Below are 21,840 nucleotides of genomic sequence, written 5' to 3' on the forward strand. Positions count from 1 at the left end.
TCAGCACCATGAGGAAACTGGCATTGCTGGAAAAACTTCAGGTCACATTTTTCAAAATCAGAGAGATGTGCAAGATCTTACCATATAAAAACATTTTCTATGTCCTTCCCAAACGATTCTCTCATACAGTACAAAATTAAGGCTTGCTTGGGTTATGAGCAGTCTCTCAGAAAGCTGGGCACAAACACCTGGGCAAGGGGGAACAATCAAATTTAAAGGTTTGATCCCAGTAGCTAAAATAATTTTTATTTGCTTTTTTAAAGGGCACATGTTGGTAATTACCGGCTAACATTTTCATTAAGATAACACATGCTCAGTGACAAAAGTGAAAGAGAAATAACACCGATGAGAGGAAAAGTAGGAAATGTTCCTGTATGAAGAAAAAGCACCAAAGATATTAAAGTTACAAGGTCAGACCTTCAAACCGGCCTGTTGCTCTTCTATCCTGCTCTAAGCAGCCGCTAGACTTTCCATTTCCCACCCCCTTCCCTAGAGCCACCGAAAACGCTCAGTACAGTAAGGGAAAGCCTGAAAGGCTCGAGAACAGTACCGCAGCTATCAGGCGATAACCTAATTTGAAACATGCTTTCAAAGGCACAAAGGTGTCCGATGATCCAGATGAAACAAAATCCTCAAGCATAGTGGCAGTAGACAGTGCAGGAAGCCATGCAGGCTCCAAACACAGTCACACATTGTCAGAAAAGGGAAAAAACTGATCTGACGTGACAAGTCAAGGCAAGTGACAGAAGTTTTGCTGCAAAAAGATCGCCGGGAAATGAAAATCAAGACAGTGATTCTGTTCAAAACACATAAGACAACAGAATCCTTTTATCATAAAGTTCTGTTTTCTCCTTCAGTTTTCTTACAGCCCAAACTGCAATTTGCACATCACAATGCACTGAAAGAACCCATGACTTTTATTCCAATTCAATGTAAATCACTTACTGCAAAAAGCTAGCTTTTAAGAAGCAACTTCTGCATTGTGCAGTTTTTATTTTGAATCCCTACGAATCACTAACAACTTGTAAGTTATCTAAACAGGTCTGGAAAAAAAAAAAACAACAACAAAAAAAAAACCACAAAACAGAACAATCTTTGTGAGACTGCCTTAAAGGGATGATATCCCCTTGAAGAAAAGCAGTGAACATGACTTTTCATTTGCCATATGCAGCAAGTAAAACTCTGATAGCTGAAGAAACTAAATAAAATGAATTTTCCCAATGCTGAATTTTTATTGCTAGTATTACTAACTTCTTGCTACTCCTTTTAAAAAAAATTGGAGTCAGCGTCTTAATAAAATATTTTTTCTGATTTTGCTACACAGCTATAGCCAGGTTTCAGGCCGGTTTATTTTATTTTTTTTTCAAGGACAGAACGTGTATGTATAAAAAAAAAAGCAAAACCATGAAAAATCATCACAAGCTAAGATGAAGATTTCCCTCCTCTTTAAAAAACAATGCAAACACTTAATTCATTTCCTCCCTTCCCCGCTTCCAGCAGCCATTTTCCTTCCTGCAAAAAAAGAGATTTTTTTTTCCAAGACATGAATGATTAAGGAAAGTTAGGTACTAACCCCCCACAGAATATAAAATAGTGTCTGCCTCTGTCTATGTATTCTACAAATTCCAGCTATGTGATTGGTTTTCTGCCATGGTTAAAGTTTTACTATGGTGCTTATTACATTGATTTTTTTTTTCCCAAATGCTGCAAATTAACTGAAGCTCTTCAGTGAAAGCCTATTTAGCTTGACACTGTAAGCTTTTTTTTTCTTTAAATTTTCCTCGTTAAATCCTTTCTTGCAGCATTTCAGTGGAAATTATGCTTTAGATTATGATACTAGTGCTTAAGAAAAGGTAAAGATACAGCTGTCTTCCCAATTACAGCTTTATCACCACGCGTTCTCTGTAAGAGTTATTTTTCTGTCTAATGGCAAGATTTAAGCCGGGCACATTTTCTGTATACTTTTTGTTCCTGTCTCATATTTTCCTTTTTCTTTGAAACCTGCCTCTCCTATTGGCTCTTTCCCAACGCTTTTCTTCTGTCTGCATCTCAAGCTTGGCTGCCTTTCTCATTTTGTCTGTTTCTCCTGTTGCTTCTTCCTTGCTAGGCTGATGCACGGAGGAAGACTCACTCACACAAAAGCAATCAGCACCTAACACTTCGCTCGCTGCAAAGACAGCTAAAGGGAGCTTGCAAACACTCAGCAACCGGGCATGGTTAGCAGCCAGGAGCAAAGCATTCACAAGCTAGCAGGGGGGTTAACTCTTCAAACCAGTTGACTACACAATACCTGTTTGCTGATGGGTGGTGGTTTCCTTAGCCAAGTATGCTAGGAAAGCTCTGCTGAAAAGATCATTGCTGCTTTTAAACCATCAGTGCAGCTGTTAAAATAGAGAAGAGTTAGTCCGTGGGATTCAACTCGATCTTGGGATAGGCAGAAAGGCTTAAAAACAGTGATGGCGAGACCGGAGTTATCAAAACGGCAAAATCAATATCCCACTATTCTTTTTTAAGCCCACTGCATGATAATTTAGAGAGGCATTGGCTTTGTTTAACCCTTGAGGAAACCAGAGATTGAAATTAGGCTGGTCTGAGCTCCTTGCTACATTCAGTTCTGGACCACGGCCAAAAAAAGCACTGCTAGACTGAGGGGCCAGTGATAGTTTTAAAATCTGATATATCCAGCCACTGGAGCTAGACACTAATGCTTTATGTCTGATGCTTAATGCTTTACACAATTACAGTTCCAGCACCGCTAGGTCCTAGGTATAAGAAGCTAAAATGTTGTTTTGATCACCAACCTCACTTCATCCCACTCATTGTCATCAATTCAAGTGTGATTTTTAGCAGCCAACACCGTATGAAAAGCTAGAGATGTTCTAAGAAGATCTGCAATTTGACAGCTGGGTTTCCAGGCTTCCAGGTGGCTGCAAGCATCAGGCTTTGGCAGGTAACGGGTTCCAATATCGCATCGAAGGCAAAGGGGGAGGGGGTGTAAAGCAGGACTGTAAGGAGATCAACAATTGTACGCTTTGATCTGCCAGGGAAATAAAATGCTCTGACAGAAAAGGCTATAAATAAATCCAAAATTTGTACAGCATGCCAAGAACCAGTCCTGACTCAACGATCAGAAATACAACGCCAAGTGCTTGAACACACATTATCAAGAATGGAAGACCACAAAACTTAATACCCAGTGCGAATTGCATTTGTTTCCAGATGATCTCTAAGGGAAAGAAGCTGAACTTCTACAAGGTGGGAGTGACTGTCTGACTCCCTAAAAACTCTCATAATGAGAAGAGACTCTCATAACTTTTCCCTCATATCATTCTGATGTACCTCAACATGATTTAGTGCAAGAGAAGAATTAGGGTCTAATGCAAATATGATAGACTATGATTAATATTACATGCACAGAAACAACATTTTCTTCAGTCTCCCAACGAGAGACACGGGGAAAGACTACCAGTCACTTCACAAAGCCAAAAAACCAAAATGAAAGCAGAGGACAAAATTGTTATTTAAAAAAAAAAAATAAATATCTTATTATTATTAAAAATGTGGTAATGCAGCAAGCACAAATAGAAATTGATCCTACAAAGCTAAAAATCAAGGTTATCACAGCACATGTAGGATTCACACTTTCCTTTTCAGCTATGGAGAACGATACATGTTCTTAAAGCACGGGGATCCAGGGCTCTAAACACTATCACAGAATAAATGTAATACTGATTATTATTAGCTGTGGTAAAGTATCTGGGCTTTCTCAGCTGGCCTAGTTTTAACTCAGCACTGTTTTGCTTCAAATGGAATCAACAAATTCTATGAAGTTGATGTATTATTGCAAAACTTATGTTCTTCACATTAAAGCACGAGAAATAAAGCATGACCATCATGTTTTGCAACTAATTTATTTTTTTCTCCTTCTATAATCTGTCTTACAAGTTTACCATGACATTTTAGTGACAACAGTGCTAAAATAACTCTGAAAAAACAAAAAGGAGACTAATTAAAAATCGGCAGACAGCGAACATCATGATACATTGGCATAAAATTATCCCTTCAGTGTCCTTTGTAAGAAATACTGCTAAAAAACAACATTTGCCATGGCAATACTGGATCAGATTGTTTTCTAAAATATGTCATTTCATATGCAGATCCTTGCAGTGCAAGCATTTGGATCACGCACCAGTTCATCTAGTTAGTGTAAGTTACTGAAATGAGGCACTTGTAGTTTGAAGCAAGAAAACGTTTTCTGCTTTCTTGGAACAAAACTTCTGCCACAACTAAACTTCCAAGAGATACAAATTAGAGATGGCGAAAACCTATTTGCCGTCATCACCTTCCCCCACAAGTTCAGAAATCAGTCAGAGAGCTGTTTCAGCATTTCTTACTATTGAGCAGACACGAAGGAAACGGCTTTGCTCAGGCTGGACAGGGCTTTTTGCTCTTATCAAGTCTTTGGCAATGATAACTAAGACATCACACAAACTGCTGGGTAGACTGCATGCGCTGAACACAAAACCGCCAGTTCTAGAGTAGGTGGAAATAAGAAGTTAGTTACACACAGAGAACAGGAGGACTTTTGAGAAGAGGATTAGCAGCACCTACTGGTCATGGTGCATACTGAACACTGGGTTTTATTTAAACAAACAATTAAAAAACTCTTTATATTACTAAAGCACCTAGCTAGAATTACCTATGAAGTCACTTTGTCACTGAGATAATACTTTTAATTGGATCAACTGATAAAACTAAATGATATTACCTCTTCAAATAAACCTTTTTTTTTGGTCCTACCCTTAGGCCATCGTGGCTACATTATTACTAAAATATATCAGCACCAGTGATACCTGCATCATATCAGTAAATAAATATTCATAACACGAGCTGAGCTCTAGGCTTCCATATCAAATGGGCCATTTTCCTGATAGATGCTTTAACTGACTGAAAGATTTACGTTACACATCATAACGTGATCGAAGCCCTCGTTATGGGCTCATTATCTTTATTGCATACTCAAAGCAACACAAATATTATGTATTGCATAATCTTAGTAATAATAGGGTTTTGTTACTTCTGTAAAGATCTGTGAACTATTCAGCCAGTTACTGCAGTTCTTCAGTGTTCAAGCAAAGCATTCCTCTAACCTGCAAAAGTATGCTTTTCTTCCAGATTTTACTCAGAGTAAAATACAACAAAGCATATAAGACATTCTTGATACACCTCACCCCTTCCAAAAAGAAATATATGAGGCACAAAATTACAAATAGCACCCTCAGAAAGCACTTAATTCAGAATTAAAGTGTTCTCAACTGTAAGTATTTTACATCAACAGTAACAAACCTGCATTCAGCAATTATATTTAAAGCTTGCTTAAAATTTGTATTAAAAAAAAAATTGTATTCTTTTCCCTGAAGTTGTGTCTATAGGTCCTCTGACACACTAGCCTTAGGCATTAGAAGTTTTCCTGGTTCTCATCCAACTTTGGAAATGATATCTTCTTGCTTCGGGTGTTAAAAGGATTCATACATTATTTATAAGGAGTGCTAAAATCTAACTCCTGGATCTAACTTGCAAGAGAGAGAGTATAAAAAGTTACATACAAAAAAAAAAGCACAACTGTCCCCATTTCAATTTTTACTCTTGCTTTTTATGTCATGTATAGCCAGACTGAATCTGTAATGCTCCCTCTCATCTCTCTCTCCCTGTGTCCAGATACTTGTCTACAACTGCTTTGAGCTTTTTTGGATTTGATCTTTCTCGCATACTTTTAGAAGTACAATTTTCCAAATAAAATAAAATATAAAAAAAAAAAAAATGCAGAACTTCTGGGTAACTTCTTACACTTCAAAGAAGCTGGATTGCTGTGACAGAATGGTGTGTGTTTACCTCCTGAAAAATCAGACTAACGTGTATCAAGAAGTAGCTAGAACGGTACAGCTAAAATCCTTAGTCACTTTTCAAAGTCATCTTCTATACTTTTCCCTTACTAATGCTCTCTACATATATATTTACATTGTGCCTGTCTCTTCCTAGTTTAAGAGATTTTGTTAGGTTTTAAAAACAATCCTTTTAGCAAACTCCACAACAGGGAGATTTTAGTATCTTCTTATCAATTCAAGAAAATAGTTCTGCTTTGAACAGAATTTTTACTTCCTGCATTGTATGGAGGCAAGAGCCATTAAAATGCTATTGATCTATAAAATAATTGCATAGAATACAGAGAGAAAACAGGAAAGTCAGGCATAGAGCTTCGGAAACACTCATCAGCATAATTAAGTCCTCCGATTGTTACTGGAAATGGAGCATTTTTTCCGAACAACTGCACACACTGAAACCACCCTATCTGACATTCGTTTACACTTTTGATAGCTGTTTCCCAACAATAATTTCATTTAGACTAACTGAAGCACCTAGTAATGCTATCTGAACGTGACGTATGCAAGATTGAAGATACTGCTTAGTAATCATGGAAAAACTGCCCCACGCAACATTTGTAGTGGCAGGGCACACATTGCATCTTACCAACAAGGCGATGTCATTTGTTTTCATCTTTACACTGGGCAGAAATTTGCACGTATTTCAGCATTCAAAATTTGAGACCTAAGCTCTTCAAAAAGAACAACAGGCAAAACAGAGCACGATATCCATTCTGTCCCCACGTAAACTTTAAACGAAACAAACATTTTGAGAATTGTGCCAGTTTATTACATACTCTTTCAGGAAAGAATGTTCTTCTGCCTGGCATTTTTGTACTCGAGCCACAAACTTACATGCATTTCCTCAGAAAGCACACATGCAGGATGTTCACTATTCAAAGAGAAAGTTGGACTAGGTCAAAGCTCTTAAACATTTATCTTAATAGTTAGCAATCAAGTTTCACGTAGTTAAAAAAAAAAAAAAAAAAAAACAGGAAAAAAAAAAAGATTTCGCTTTTTCCACTGCTGCTGATAAAATTCTTAGGTTAACTGCAGCTTGTCACATTTCTATAGTTGGTTTCACTGTTACAGTGATCCTTAGCCTCTGTGCAGGACTTTTAATACAAGAAAGGAAAAGAGAACACTTGAAATAGTGATGATAAAATACCAGTCAACATCGGCAAAGAAAATTAAAAGCAAGCACTGCGCCTCTAAACAACTCTTACTTATTTTAAATCTGACTTCATTTTAACTGGAAGGTTGGGCTTTTGCTGAATTTATTCAACAGAAGCAAAACCAGCTGTCAGGACCTGGGAACCCTGTGCAGGTCTTGCCAACCTTCCCTTTTCTGCCTTTACCTAATTATGCAAGTTCTCACAGTATGTGTAAGAGACATATTTGAATTACTATAAAGCATTAATTTCTATGGCCATCCGAGAACTTAAATGCATTATAGGAACGTGTATTAGCATGGCGTACTTTGACACCAGTTAATCTCTGTGGCACGTAAATTAACAGTGGAAAACAAGCTTTTGCCACAGCACTATTTCCTCTTTTTAACCACGTTTTAACGTCATCTCTGCCTATGTAATTCCTAGTGACTACAGCCAGCAGCACAGCTTGAACAGCTCAACGATGCAAACAAATCTGCAAACACGCAGGAAATAAAATTTAAAAAGCAAATGATTAATTCCGCACCTTCTTGAGAGGAGACAATAGGCGGCATATAGTCAGGGATGTATTCTTTTCTTTCTTCTGCATCTTTACTCCCAGGCTGGGGAAACTGTAGGACATTGTTCTTGCTGACGGGAAACGAAGGGATTTGGTGTGCGAAAGTCACAGGTTCAATATTGTGTATGTAATCTTCTAGCTCATGCAGGTTAACCCCCATAAGTTTGAAGGCATCCCCTACATCATCCAAAATTGGATCTGTGCGGCCATCTGTAACAAAAAAAAAAAAAAAAAAAAAAAAGAGAATGTTTTTGCAAAAATCCAGTTAAAAAATATTAACCTGAAGATCTGTGCTCAGAGATTACAACCTGCCACTGCTCACCACCAGTAACAGAGGTTACCGACCCTCAGTTTTGCCAGGTTTACTGTTTATTGGGCTATAAAAAAGTTTTGGGTTAAGACTGTACTCCCATTTAAAAGTGTTTTATTTCAACCCCTACCATTTTAAACAACTGTACGCCAACAAACACAGCAAGTAAACCGAAGAAGCAGCAAGAGGCAGATTTTCCTGGCAACAGACAATTAACACCATGTAACACCACTCAAAATAGTTTTCTATTTCATAATGTACGTTGAAACGAACAAAATAAACCCTCAATATGCAAAAAGTGCCCCTTTACCAGCATGTAACAGAACAAAGATTATTTTTTTCAATCTGGAAAATTAACAATTCCATTTTGCTGCACTAATGTAGTTCATAGGTAGCAAAGTAGAAGGTATCTCATTTATCTCTCGATAACAAAAATACTTTGCATAGCATCTTTCCATCAGATGAAATCTACCAGCTTCATAAACTATGAGTCACTTTACCTACCAGTTAGATATACCTCCCAGATGAAACACAGCAATACCACGCAGTGGTCTGATGAGAAGAGAACATCCTATTCTAACTTTCAGGGACTGATTTCCTGTGGTGCATTTTAAATTAGACTCTAGAGCAAAAATCTTTTCCTTATGAAAAACACAATGAATTCTTACACTGTTCTTTTACACAATCTCCAAAACAGTACAATAGAGGAAGCAGTTTTTTCCACGCATGTAATTAGGGTCAAAGATTTAAATTACACAGCCCAGAAGTCCTCCAAGTGCCTCAGTTTCTCTGAGCAGAGGGCAATTCCTCCAAAGGCCTCCAGAGGGAGAACTGGGCACCTGGCCTCAGTACCTAAGGCACCACTTTAAGCCTCATCCTAACTTCTTGTAATCACAATAATAAAGATGCCTTGGATCTCAAACATGATTTTTTAAAAAAATTTATAAAATTATTCTGAATTATTGAAGTTATATACAGTTGGTTTACAAAGATATTGTATTCCTACAGGATAATAAGCTGGGATTTAGTTTTCTGAGTCACTATAGAAAAGCAGCCCGTGCTTACTGCAGGAACATAATGACCGTTGTGAATGCAGGATCTGAAGCCCCAGCCTTGGAGAACTGGGTCGGGGGGATCTGTGATCTGCTCTTTTGTTCTTCCTTGAACCTAATCTCCTCTTGATTTATCTGGAAGCCAAAGCAGGGCTGGTTCTCACTTCACTGGATGAATTCAAGCTCCCAGCCAACTTATGCCTGCAGATACATTCAGAAAATAAGAATTTTCTTCTAGAATTTCTCTTCTTAGTCTCGCAGTGAAGATAAGGGTAATACTCAGATTATGGCTTTGATTCTCAGCTCTACAACACAGGCCTCTTGTGTGACTCTGGGCAAGTCGCTGGTGTTTTAATTCTCTCCACAGCTAAAATGGAGATCAGAGTTAAGTTAGCACCTCTTTTGTCTGTATTCAGAACGTGAACTCTGCACAACAAGAATCATCTCGTATTTTGTGTTTATGATATCTAGTACAAGTGATTTCCCCTGCAGACTTCAGGGACAGAAATCTGGAATCTCACACAAATGTAATTACGGCTATTGCCACTTCAGGGCAGTTTGGAGATCCCTGTAGCCACTGGGCACTTGACAGGTGAGTTTTTTATTTATTAAAAAAAATAAACTCAGTTGACGTGGATAAGAAAATTTGTGTTGTCACTTTTAGTGATCTTCAGACAACGCAGATACCTGTAAACTTCCTGAATCACTTGCTAAAGCATCGAGACCTAACGGGTACAAGTTGGACAGCCAGTTAAAATGAAATCCACGGGGAAACTTTTCAACAAGCTCAGAATTAGAGCACATTTATTCCCTGAATGCTCTTGAAGTGCCTGGCTGTGTGATTAGGAGGACAGGGATGGTCCACAGCGAGCCTCAGCACTCACACCCAGATGGGGTATCACCTAGACCTGGAGAGTGTACCAACAGACATGGGTGCACCCTGTGCTTGTGTCTGCCCTGTCTTGGAAGAAAAATCAAGCCCACAAGCAGGGAAAATTCCTAAATAAGCTCCCCAGCCAGATGTTAGGGGCACATTCAAGGCAGGATGCAGCAAGAACTACAAGGCAAAACACCTGCCCCATGGCAGTGGCTCCACGACAGCATTTCGGGAGCTCTGTTCAGCAAGGGCCTCTTGCCACCAGCACTGCCACGTGCTTAGGGTGAAGGGTTAGTCCAGTTTATGGCTGTGATACGAGAAGGTCCTTTTCCAGTTCTGCTTGTGATCTTTTCAACCTCCAAAAACAAATTGACATGAGTAGCAAGTGATAAATGCTAAAAAGGATTTCTTCCTACAAGTGGTTATTAAGAACACGGGGCAGAGAAGCAACTATCACGAGTGTTTAAGGCATGAAAATATTTAAACAACTGTATCATTAAAAAGCAGGCTCAAAAGATGAGGGTAACAGATTAAAAATGCCTTCTTTTTTAAATGAAGAAAAAAAAGCAAATAGAGAAGTTTCATTTTTATGTATCTCCACCCAAAGAAGTCATGACAAGTTGTAAAACTGATTAAAAGCTCAAAACTTCCTGAAAACTGTCACGGGAATGAAAGCGCTGATCATTTCACCTCTTCTTTTCAAGAGAGACTACCCTGAGTGAGAAAGGCGAACAGAAACAAGTTTCGGTTTCAAAACACTTATCAGCTGGAAATACACACAGCACACAAATGTATTAAATGTAACTTCAGGTGATTCATCAAACATGAAAAAAAAAAAAAACAACCAAACTTGTGCCTTTATACTTATGAATGGTCTAACATTTCTCTTTACTGTCTGTCTGGTTCAATAAAAAAAAAAGTGACTGAAATAGCAGAAGCCAGACACATGAAAGAGAATGCTGACAAACACGTAACTCTCCTGGTCTTTTATTTAGTCTTAGGGATTTTTTCGTGAGCTAATGATGCCAAAAAAAAAAATAATTCTGAGCATAGTGAACTTCTCTTGATATTCTTCAGATACTTGTTTAAAAATTCACATGCTGAAGCCTTCCAGTGCCAGCCTCATGCTGCTCCCTATATCACAATGCTTCGAATAATATCCATTCTCTAGGACTGGAAAGAGAAGCAAGCAGGTGGGAATACTTCAGGCAGCAAGACACAACTCTTCTCCTTACCCAAAGGACAGAGAACTAGGAGAGCATTGTTCTCACAAGCTTTTAGGCTGTACAGTCCTCCTAAGTGGCAACTGCACACTGAAACTGATCCAGCTGCAACAACCAGCCCCAAACCAGCACATCAGGAAGCTGCAGGAAGGGCCACGCAGTCACCTTACCCTCAGCCTCAATTATGCACAAGTGAACAACAGGTGAGGAGGGATCTGCACGCAGAAGTGGATCCCAAACCAGCACTGGAACTGCGGGGAAGCAGCAGAACCAAGGCAGGCGGGCAGTTTTCCAGTCCTCAGCCCTACAGCTCTGTGTCACCTGCAGTTAATTCAATTAATCTGCAGTTAATTCGGCTCCACTGCAAACCAGCCAACAGATATCCACGGTGTCCAAAGAAACTGCTGGAGCTGAGGCTGGCACGGGGAAAAACTCCTGTGCTTTCCTCCAGTTCAGCCTCGGGAAGGGCTGATGGATGGATTACTTCTGTCCTGCCTCCACCTCCCCATCACCTCCCCCTTCGAGGCCCAAAGATCACGCCAGTCAGTGAAAAATTAACAAGTGAGTAAGGGCAGGACAGAGAGCTTTTGGTTTCGTGCCTTTTTTTTCTTTTTAAGCAGGGAGAAACTGCAGCTCTATAATAAATACATTGAGAAGAACTCCTGAGTCACTACCCATGCAACACGTGCAGCCTCTTATAAATAGCTCAGCGTTCACCCTCATGGCTGGTATCAAAGAGAGATTATTTCATTTTTAAGCAGGGGATTATTTAGGTACAGCTCCTCAGCTCCCTCACGGACTCCTTGTGCTGCAGCAAGTCGCACGGCCCTGCCACGCATTAAACCCTGCTGTACCTGCACCGATGGTTGGGTAACTCAGGCAGACAACTCACCACTTCGATCCTGCATCCACAGGAACAGCCAGAAGCACACAGCAGATTATTTAGTAAGTATACATGCCTTGTTTGAGTGCACTTAACTGGAGAAAAAGAGCCTTATTTATGTAATTTTACCAAGCAGGCAAAAGAATCTTCTTGTTATGGCTGCTTGGAGTCTGCTCCTTTTCCTGGTAATAAATGTCAAGCAAAAAAAAAATGAAGTTGTCCTTCATTTGTAGCCAGCAAGTTAATTAGCTTGAGAACATCAAAATTTAAGGTTATCAGGACATAAAGAGGTACACTTATAAGAAGCGTTACTGGCCCTGGACAGATACTGGTTACAACATTCAACATCAGAGCAGGGAATCTGCTCACTGAAATCGAGCACCAAGACCTAATGCTTTGGTGGAGGTTACTATTATTTGATTTAGGTTATTACATACTTAGAAGGTTGAAATAATTTTTTTAAAAATGAAAAAATCTACAAGGTAAATTTGATTGATGCCAGGTCAATCCTCTCCGCTGTGTTAATTCCAGTGGAAATATGAGCCTGCTTTTGGCATTCTCCAAAGCAGAGATTTGCCATAATGAAGTTCAGTTTTCCTTTGCAGGAGACAGCTCACAGAAAACTAGAGCAGTTTTTGAGCCAGCTCTATGCTGGCAAAACATTTTGCAAGATCTGTCATTTTGCCTTCTAAGACAAGGTTGTGCTCATCAGATCACACCCTGCCTTCATGAACGCGTTTGTATTATTAATATAAAATTTTAATGTATTAAAATAGAGGGGGATTTTATTTATAAATTCTTTCATGCTCATATAAAAATAGTCTTTAAAAAAATATATTCACGTGATATGAAACCAAAATCTTTGCTTCCTGCAAATTTCAGCAGAAAGAAGTGAGAGGATATCCAAGGATTTGTTCAGCATGGGAAACCCAGGGAAAGACTGGTGAAAAACTCACTTCTCCATCCAGAACACCTCCAAGGTAGTTTATCATCTGCTCCTAAAACTAGAAGTGCCATCTAAATCTGTCCTGTTTATAAAACCAGGGGTAAATGTGTTCTGTTATATCATACAGCTTTACACCTCTGCTGCAACATGCCCCATTGTCCTCAGTGACTGAAGCTAAGCAATCTGGTTGCTCTTTAAAGCAACATAAGAGAAGAAAATCAGACTTTTGGGGGCAGAGATCATGCCTCCTGTCCCCATCCCTCCGATCAATAACATCGCTCACACAAACACGGTGGCAAGTGGACTCTTGGACTGGACATCCACAACCAACTGCCCCGCTGCCAAGCTGTGTTAGCTAAACTCCTAAACCCACAGCAAACGAGGCTGTCTTCATGGGATGGTGTCCCCAGTACAACATTTGAAAGGAAATCACAGGGGTTAAGTCAAAGCCCCAGCTGTGCTGCCGCTTCTGGCAAGCCCCCGTGGACCATGAGTGCAAAAAGCAGCAGCACACGGCAGGGAACCTCTCCCTAAAACAAACGAGGGCAAAAATGGGCATCCTGGCTCTCAGAAACCACACAATGCCAGCTTGTTTGGTAGCCCAATGCCTTAATTACACATTCCAGCACCGTGTTCCAAATGTTTTAGTGTATAGACATACATGGGAAGCACACAGCATAGTGAATAATTTCCTCTTATAAGCTTTCAACAAAAATAAACAGCATCATGCAAAGGCAACCCTTACTATCTCCCCTGTAAGTTCACCCTCTCCGCCCCCAGCACAGATATTCCGAGGCATTTCGCAGCATCAAACCCCTCGAGGCCACTTTGCAAATCCTTTTCCCTTCTATTAACAGCCCCAGAAGCTCCCGTCAACTGCAGCCACTGCAAATGCAAAGAAACAACAGCAGAAAAGCACTGAAAATCCTGGACGCGGCTCTCCTAATGGGATGTAACAGCTGGAACAAAGATCTAACACAGCTGGGAAAGCCATCACTTTCTTCTGCAGCTGAGAAACTGCGTGAGCAGCGATGCCATGCTTCTCAGAGCAATGCCACACGGTCGCAGCTACGTCGGGGTAAATCCATCCCAGTTTGAATACAAAGATTACGTCCCCCCAGCTGACAACCCTGCTAACTCGAGCCCAACCAGTCTGACTCCGAGATAACACGATGACAATGAAGATGCTACAATTGGGATTTAATTAATTCCCCTTCTGCCAAACCGTGGCAAAATCCTGCTCATTCATCCCAAGCTGGGTTTGTACGGTGACTTATTTTAGGAGCAAAAGGAAACGAGGCTGAAGAAGCGGTGAGACATCAGCTGAGCGTTAAGAAGTCTTGTCACAAAGCTTTTAAAGAAAGAAATACAGGAATTATTTTAAGAGAGTTTAAGAAATACTGTATCACTGGTGTGAAAACAACACGTTCCCATTCTCACTAAATTATGTATACACGTGATACATCTTCATTCTCCACGCACCAAGGGGGAAAAAGCTTTCCTTCCCCACTTTTTGGGGGTACCCAGAGCTAGAGGGGACGTTTTATTTCCACTGTCTCCCACTGAGTATTTCCAATTCCTCAAGCAACAAAAGGCCAAAGCTGGATTTTCCTCACCTCTGCACCCTTTCCTCCCGGGCTTACAAGAGCTGCAGTACCTGCGGCAGAGTCAGCCGTGCCTGGGAGGCAACGCTGCTCCCCAGCTCACCTCTTCCACCAGCACCGATCCGCCAACAGAGCATCAGCCTGGAATTTACACCGACCCCAGGGCAAGGGGGAGCTCTGACCGAGCCCAGGCTGGCTCCTTTTTTACCCCGTAGCCCCGCTGCTCTGAGCTCTGTGCGCTGTCTCCTGTAACGTCCTCACAGGCAGCTCCTGTTTGGGCTCAGGCACTGCACACAGCTTCGCATCCAACTTTTCAGAACAGGCAGCAGCACCTCCAGACCCAGGCTGCTCCTCTCCTGCGGGTCTCTGCGCCGAATTCACTCTGAACAAGCAGCCAACAACGCCCCTGCACCCCCAGCTTTATCCCCGCTCCAACCCTCACAGACCCAACAGCAGCACTGGCAGCCCCCCGCCCCTCACGTTACGCCCTACAAATAGGGCAGCAAGGTTTCATCCTCACCCCCAGCCACCTCCCCATGCTCTCCCAGACCCAGCAGGATCCTGGCACCCCCTTCCTCACGTTCCTGTACCCCAGGAATCTCCTCACTCTCCCCTGCCACATGTGATACAGACCCGCCAGCACCCCCACATGCTGTAGGTCCACCTGCCTCCCTCAAATCTTACCCTGTGGGATCCCAAATAACCCTTAGGGCCTCACAATGTCACCCCCTGTCCCACTGCCAGACCCAGCAGCACTGTTTGTTGCCCTATCCCCCATCCGTCCCCGCTGCCATGTGCTCACACAGACCCCACTTCTTTCTCTTGTCCCTCTTGGCGTAGACTCCCCCTTCCAGGCCCCAGCAATGGGGCTGGTGGCCCCATTCCCCCCCTGCACAGCCTCACCCCAAATCCAGCAAGGCCCTGGGCACCCCGTCCCACTCCTTCACTCCAGCTCCTGCTGATGGCAGCTCAGCAGCAGTGTTGGTGCCAGTCTCCGCAGCCAAACCCCTTCCACTGCATCCACGTGGGGTGGCTCTCACCCCATACCACGGGCACCAAAATTACACCCCTCCCTCCCCCAATACACGTACCCCCATCCCTTACACGTGCAGCCCTATTGCTTCCCCTGAACGCACATCCCACATCTCTCCTACAGCTCCATCAACCCCCCAGAAAACACTCAGGCGCATCCCTGCGCTCACACACAGTGGCCCCATAGCCCCTGACACATTCCTGGCCCCTCAGCACCACTGCTTACCCCATACATACACACCCCCAGCCCCATGCCACCCTGATACATATTAACCCCTCACCTCAGGCACCACAGCTCGATGACACTCTATAGAGGTATGTCCACGGCCCCACAAGCACAGCTCCCCATATTGCTCTTAGCCCCATAACCAACACTCCCCACAGCCTTCCTACGCACAGTCACTTTTCCTGTGACCCCAAAAGACTGCTCCTACCTCCACTGTCCCCAGGGCTGCCCTACTGAGGGCACTGGGGGTGTTTAGTCTGGAAAAGAGGAGGCTCGGGAGATCTCATTGCTCTCTGCAACTACCTGAAAGGAAGATGTGGGGAGCTAGGGAGCTGGGGATCAGCCTCTTCTCACAGGTAACCAGTGATAGGATCAGAGGGAATGGCCTCAAGTTGTGCCAGGGGAGGTTCAGGTTGGCAATGAGGAGCCATTTCTGCTCAGAAAGAGCAGTCAAGCACTGGGACGGGTTGCCCAGGGAGGTGGTGGAGTCACCGTCCCTGGGGGTGTTCAAGGAGAGGTTGGACGTGGTGCATGGGGACATGGTTTGGTGGTGGCATCGGTGGTAGGGGTTGGTTGGACCAAATGATCTGGGAGGTCTTTTCCAACCCTAATGCCTCTATGACTCTCCTGCCTTCCTCCACACAGCCCCCAGTCCCAGCCCAACACCTCCCTGCAGGGAACCACAGAGCAGCTGAGGTGGGCAGGGACCTCTGGAGCTCACCTTGCCTGACCCTGCTCCCCCAGCCCACATCCGAGCAGCACTGACCTTGTCCCTTCCCACAGCCCCTCTCCCCACAGTGTTCCCCAGCCTCCTGCCTCCAGCACCACCCCCAAACCCCCCATTACCACTCCAACACCCCCACACCCCTCCATCACTCCCTGAGCCCCTCTCTCACCACCCCATCACAGCCCCAAGCCTCACAAATCTCCCCATAACCACTTCAAGACACCCATCTCTACCTCAAGCCCCCCATCACCCCGCCAAGCCCCCCAAACGCCTCCATTGCTATCTCAAGACCCCCAAGACCTTACATTAAGCATGTAAGTCTCTCACTGCTCCCATAAACCCCCCAAACCCCTCATTACCCCCCTAAACCTCTCAATCACCACTCCAAGCCCCTCATCTCTACCCAAAGCCTCCCCATCACCCCCTCAGATCCTCCAATCACCACCCCTAGCCCCCCAAATCATCTCATCTCTGCGAAAGTTCCCTCGCCACCCCCCAAGCCCCCTCACCTCCCCCAAAACCCCCTCATCACCCCACAAACCCCCCTCACCTCCCCCAAAACCCCCTCATCTCCCCCCAAACCCCCCCCATCACCCTCCAAACCCCCTCACCTCCCCCAAAAAACCCCTCATCACCCTACAAACCCCCTCACCTCCCCCAAAAGCTCCTCATCACCCCCCAAACCCCCTCATCAACCCCCAAACCCCCTCACCTCCCCCCCCAAACCCTCTCATCTCCCCCAAAACCCCCCTCATCTCCCCCAAAACCCCCTCACCTCCCCCAAAACCCCCCCATCACCACCCCTAAGCGCCCCAACACCCACCTCCACCTCCCCCATCACCCCCAAAACCTCCCCGCCACCCCCCTAATCCCCTCCCCCCTTTTTCCCCGAGCCGTCCCCTCACTCACACAGCTCGCAGTAGCGGTGGCAGCCCCGGCCCAGCCCCTGCAGGTACCGCTGCAGCACGTCGGTGAGGAGGTCGCAGGCCGAGACCTGCACCGAATCCCAGCCCAGGGCCTGGCAGATCTGCGCCACCGACACCCGGAGCAGCCACCGCGAGTAGGTCTCGCACATGCCGCCCTCCCTGCCTGCCTCCCCGGCTCCCCGGGCCGGGAGGGCCGCGGCCGCCTCACGCCGGGCCCGCCGCCGCCTCCGCCGCCGCCATCTTGGCGCTGCCGCCTCTCCCCGCCGCCCGCCCCGCGCCAGGCGCCGCCGCTCCAGCGCCGAGCGCATCGAGCGGGAAGGGGTGGAGGGGGGGGCTCGATTAGTTAGGCTGGGGGGGGATTTTTCACAGAATCACAGAATTTCTAGGTTGGAAGAGACCTCAAGATCATCGAGTCCAACCTCTGACCTAACGCTAACAGCCCTCCACTAAACCATATCCCTAAGCTCTACATCTAAACGTCTTTTGAAGACTTCCAGGGATGGTGACTCCACCACTTCCCTGGGCAGCCTGTTCCAATGCCTCACAACCCTTTCAGTAAAGAAGTTCTTCCTAACATCCAACCTAAAACTCCCCTGGCTCAACTTAAGCCCATTCCCCCTTGTCCTGTCACCAGGCACGTGGGAGAACAGGCCAACCCCCACCTCTCTACAGCCTCCTTTAAGGTATCTGTAAAGAGCAATAAGGTCACCCCTGAGCCTCCTCTTCTACAGGCTGAACAAGCCCAGCTCCCTCAGCCGCTCCTCGTAGGACTTGTTCTCCAGGCCCCTCACCAGCTTCGTCGCCCTTCTCTGGACTCTCTCGAGCACCTCCATGTCCTTCTTGTAGCAAGGGGCCCAAAACTGAACACAGTACTCGAGGTGCGGCCTCACCAGAGCTGAACACACTTCCTCCAAATTTTGGGGAAAAAAAGGGGGAAAGGGGTGAAGGGAGGTGTGTGGGGAGGGGGTGTTGAGGAGGGGAAAGGGGGTGTGAGGTCTAAGCTGAGTGGGAGAGGTTGAATTGAGTGTAAGAGGTTGAGTGTAAGAGGGGGTGTTGGGTGGGAGAGGTGAGTGTGAGGTTCCAGGTGGGTGTGAGAGGCTGAGGGTGAGGTGGAGGCTGAATGTGGGAGGCTAAATGTGAGGGTCCCAACTGAATATGAGGTCCTGGCTGCATGTGAGTGGCTGAAGATGAGGTGGACGCTGAAGATGAGAGGCTGAATATGAGGTCTCAGCTGGGTACAAGAGGATGAGTGTGAGAGACTAAACACAAGGTTGAGGCTGAATATGAGAGGCTGAATGTGAGAGGAGGTGTTGGGTACAAGAGGCTGAATATGAGGTCCCAGGTGGATGTGAGAGGCTGAAGATGAGGTGGAGGCTGACTATGAGGTGGAGGCTGAATACGACAACCTAAATACAAGGGTCCCAGCTGAATACGAGAGGCTAAATATGAGGGTCCGAGCTGAATACGAGAGGCTGAATATGAGGTCCTGGCTGAACATGAGATGGAAGCAGAATATGGGAGGCTAAATAGGAGGTCCAGGCTGAATATAAGAGGCTGAGTATGAGGTCCTAGCTACATACAAGAAGCTAAATATGAGGTTCTAGCTGAATATGATTATGAGGTTCAATCTGAATATGAGAGGGCATTTCTTTGCTGTGAGGATGACAAAGCATTGGAACAGGTTGCCCAGAGAGGTTGTGGATGCCCCATCCCTTGAGATATTCAAAACCTGTCTGGATGTCATCCTGTGCAATGTGCTCTAGGTGATCCTGCTTGGCAGAGGGGTTGGACTGGATGAGCTTCAGAGGTTTCTTCCAACCTCAGCTGTTCTGGGATTCTGTGACTGAGCCAGGTCTCATTCTGGAGCCACCACTACCTCCCCCCAGTCCCCCCAGATATATATAACTGAATTGTGTTCAGTTTTGGTCCTCTCAGTACAAGGGCATTGAGGCCCTGGAACATGTCCAGAGAAATGCTACAAAGCTGGTGAAGGGTCTGGAGCACAAGTCCTGTGAGGAGTGGCTGAGGGAATTGGGTTTGTTTAGTCTGGAGAAGAGGAGGCTCAGGGGAGACCTCATTGCTCTCTGCAACTACCTGAAAAGGAAGTGTGGGAAGCTGGGGGTTGGCCTCTCCTGACAGGTAACAGGACTCTAATGTGGCCTAAGCCACAACCTCTTGGAGGCTGTGGCTTAGGGCTACCATGTCCCACCTCGTCACTCCCACACAGTCTCACCACATCTGTCACCACACAGATCACATATGTTGCCAACCTGGCATCTGGTTGGTTTTGGAGCAACCTCCTGTGCTCCTGTGGAAGTTTCAGGGTTCCTGTGCTGCAAGGAATATGAATCTGAGAAATGGGAGGGGAAATTTTAGTGTAACAGAGAGAATCCTTTGACAGTGATGGACACAGGACACTGTGTCCTTCTCTAGGACACAGGAAGGAGCCTGATTTAAGACACTTTAAAACAAAATTGATTTTGAAGCCAGGAGACTTGTAGGGGATTATTTCTTCCTTGCAGAGAAAAAAAATAAAAAAAATAAAAAAAAAGGAAAAAAAAAAAGAAAGGCTGATTTGTTACACTCCTCCCCTTTCTAATTTCAGTAATTGAAAATGTGTTTGTGAATCTCTTCTGGAACTGCAGGTTGTTGCACAGGGTGGAACCACAAAAACAAGCAGACAAACATCTGTAAAAGCACGTTTGTGTGCACTTATGTGCAGGTAAGAGGTCCCACTCCAGTGCCATCCCTGATAATAAGACAGGGCATAGCCAGGGAACTATAACACTATCAAAAAAAAGGACAAAACAAACAAAACAAAACCACACACACAAAATTAAAGCCAATGACTTTTAATCAAACAGCGGAGAGCAGGATGAGCACAATGAGTGTGGAAAAGTATGCAGCCTTGCTGCAGTATGTGGATTCTTGAATGTAAGATAAAGAAGTGCTTGAATTTCATGAGGGAAACAGGTCTGAAGTAGAAAGTGTGTAAAACCCTATGCACCCAACATAAGCCAAATAATTGAGTTTGGGGGATCTTTTGGGGAGTAGAACAACAGATTTTGGCAACAGATGTAGCAAAACTGGGAACAATGAGGAAAGTGTTTATGGGGGAGTTGTTTATTTGGGAAAAAAAGAGGGCAGGGAAAGGATGAAATGGTGGTGGTGGGAAGGAGGATCCAGAAACAAAAATAATAGTTATTTAGTAGTGCGAGGGGTGGAGTGAGGAGCAATGGAAGTGTTATATGATACTGCTTGGGTAGGCACTAACACAAAAGCTGAACTGTAACTCATTGTGTGTAACTAATCCGAGTGTGAAACACAGAATTGTAAATAACAGTGTTGTATTACCAGAAGTTAATTAGTTTGTGAATTACTCATTGATTTATTAGATAGTTAGTAGTGTGCTAATTAGTCAATAAACAGTCTAGTCTCTCAGGTCAGCCACCTCTCAAGCCTGCAATCTAGGGAGAGGGGAGCGAGACTGATGACAAAGTCTGTCAGTTCATCATTTTTCAGGACACGGCATGTTCTTTGCTCACTCTCTTCAATCCAAGCAGCTTTGGGGAGTTTTGAACTGACACTTCCAATTTTCTAAAAAATTTTTGAGCGTTTTAAGCAACTGCAAATGCACAGCTCACCTGTTCAAAATTTCACAAGTATTCTTAAGGGAATTAACATGGGATTCAAAGAGTTGGAAAGAATGTTCTTCTGTGGACATGCTACTTCTGTGGTACCTAGGAGCATATAATGCATCATACTAGGTCAGAAATTTTATGCAGAGCTCTTGTAGTCATTGCAATGATTGCAAAATCAGAGGATGTTAGGGCTGAAGTGTCTGAACTGCTGTAAAATCAGATGCTGTTACTCAAAAGATTAGAATCTTTACCTCATACATACCTGTTAACCTTTACCTATCATCTCAACAACAGAGAATGGATTCACAGAACAGTCCTGAAAATGCTGAAGGCACAAGGCAGAACGTGCTACACAGGTGCAGGTCCAGCAGCCCTGGCAAAAATGCAGCCTGCTGGGCAAGAGGGCAGCACAAAAAGACGAGGACACCCCAGGGCCTGCAGTGGGAACACGTTTGACCCAGGCTGCGTGCTAACCACTTCCTTGTGTCTTAGAAGGGGTAGGGAGGGAAAGCAGGCTGGTGGATATAGAAAGGATTTCCTTGCCTGAGGGGAATTGAGGGACATGCTGTATGGGGGACAAAGAAGGGAATGATCAGACAAAATGGAGAAGGCAGGAGGGTTGTTTCCCTACTTCAGGGTGCCCTAGCATGCTGCTGCTGTACCACGGAGTTCCTCCTGCCTCAGGCCTCTTCAGCAGACCCCAATTTGCCAACGAGTTTCAAAGAGACCAACATTTTCATG

General features: G+C 44.4%; 1 protein-coding gene across 1 annotated transcript in view; it reads right to left on the reverse strand.

Moving 5' to 3' along the window:
- Positions 1 to 17,707, reverse strand: part of TAF3 (TATA-box binding protein associated factor 3) — a 114,182-nt gene extending 96,475 nt beyond the window's left edge. Inside the window, exons 1-2 of the mRNA XM_084292566.1 lie at positions 17,442 to 17,707; positions 7,620 to 7,862 (exon numbers count right to left, since the gene is read on the reverse strand). Of these exons, the coding sequence (XP_084148692.1) occupies positions 7,620 to 7,862; positions 17,442 to 17,607 (409 nt within the window). The 5' untranslated portion in view covers positions 17,608 to 17,707. The remainder of the gene's footprint in view (positions 1 to 7,619; positions 7,863 to 17,441) is intronic.
- Between the last annotated feature and the right edge of the window lie 4,133 nt (positions 17,708 to 21,840).

Source organism: Netta rufina (assembly GCF_964035555.1).
Source record: "Netta rufina genome assembly, chromosome: 1".
Taxonomy (NCBI): domain Eukaryota; kingdom Metazoa; phylum Chordata; class Aves; order Anseriformes; family Anatidae; genus Netta; species Netta rufina.